This window comes from Penaeus monodon, chromosome 31 (genome assembly GCF_015228065.2).
Source record: "Penaeus monodon isolate SGIC_2016 chromosome 31, NSTDA_Pmon_1, whole genome shotgun sequence".
In the NCBI taxonomy this organism is placed as follows: Eukaryota; Metazoa; Arthropoda; class Malacostraca; order Decapoda; family Penaeidae; genus Penaeus; species Penaeus monodon.
Genome location: NC_051416.1, coordinates 4,557,788 through 4,558,986, shown reverse-complemented (window position 1 = coordinate 4,558,986; position 1,199 = coordinate 4,557,788). Strand labels below are relative to the sequence as shown.

Sequence of the window (1,199 nt, the reverse complement as noted above, 5' to 3'; positions counted from 1 at the left end):
CTTTTCCATTTTGTCCACCTCTATCAGCTCTGCTTCAGCTCCTAATATTCCCCTGCCTGAACCTGTTACTACAGCACCTTCTCTTCCCCAATCATATCCATGTCACCATATTCATACTCCTTGCTCCATTCTTGTATATCATTTTAATGACTTTGAACTGAGACAACAATTATTTTTTTCCAGCAACATGTTACAAGACGGCTAAGCAGTATACACAGTGCCGAGAGTGTCTCCTGAAGGCAGTGGAGTACTACAAGCTCAATCGATCGTATCCTTTTGACCATGCAGTTATTTTATCTCCAAAGTTCTGTGAAAGTTTAGATCATAATTATGTGCAAAAGGGTGTAATTTTTTTGAGATTCTTAGTTTTGGTAGCATATGCCTTAAGGTAATTTAAAGATATCCTTTTGGATTTCCACAAAGTTGGGTATGTTTTGGTGATATACAAATGTTATTTTCCCTAACCGGTGAAATCAGATTCTTTTCAGCTGCCAAGTAAGCTCTCTTGACAGTTATCTGTGTATAACTTTCACTACTGTTAATGATGGTATCCTTACTGACCTATACGACATGTGTTATTTTTGTTATTTAGAGAGAACATCAAAAGCAGCAGAGCATAGATTAAAAACAATTTCCATTGCAGATGCTTAGATCAGGCTGTTCTGATTAGCAAGGAAATGGGAGACTTGGACAATGTGTTCAAGTTTTGCGAACGAGCTGCTTGCATGTATCAAGAGCACGGAGTCCCTGACACCGGAGCACTTTCGTTGGACAAGGGCGCCAAAATCATCGAACAGCAGCTTCCCGAAAAGGCTCTTCATCTTTACGAGCATGCTGTTGATATTGTCATGGTGAGGGGGGACTGATATCTTGATTGTAATTGGATATTTCTTGATATCTTGATAGTAAGGGTGCATATCCTTGCTATAAATTATTAGAGATAATTGTATGACATTATTTCAAAGGGAACCCAACATCTGTATCCATTTTATATGGTATTGTTGTACCTAAAACTTATCCAAGTGTTTGTCATCAACAGATTGAAGATCGGCCCAGGCAAGCAGCAGAGTACCAGAGTAAAGTGACTCGAATCAACGTTAAGTTACAGAAGTGAGTATTGTCTTTAATCTGCCTGAATATCTTTTGATACAAGGTACTTTAATGCAGCGGCAAAAAGGGTCAGAGCCAATGACATTATC

The 1,199-nt window shown here is 38.7% G+C and overlaps 1 protein-coding gene across 1 annotated transcript in view; it reads left to right on the top strand.

The window, feature by feature from the left end:
• LOC119593011 (gamma-soluble NSF attachment protein-like) overlaps positions 1–1,199 on the top strand; it is a 19,760-nt gene that overhangs the window by 12,937 nt on the left and 5,624 nt on the right. Inside the window, exons 3-6 of the mRNA XM_037941904.1 lie at positions 184–268; positions 478–495; positions 644–851; positions 1,040–1,110. Coding sequence (XP_037797832.1) covers positions 184–268; positions 478–495; positions 644–851; positions 1,040–1,110 — 382 coding nt within the window. The remainder of the gene's footprint in view (positions 1–183; positions 269–477; positions 496–643; positions 852–1,039; positions 1,111–1,199) is intronic.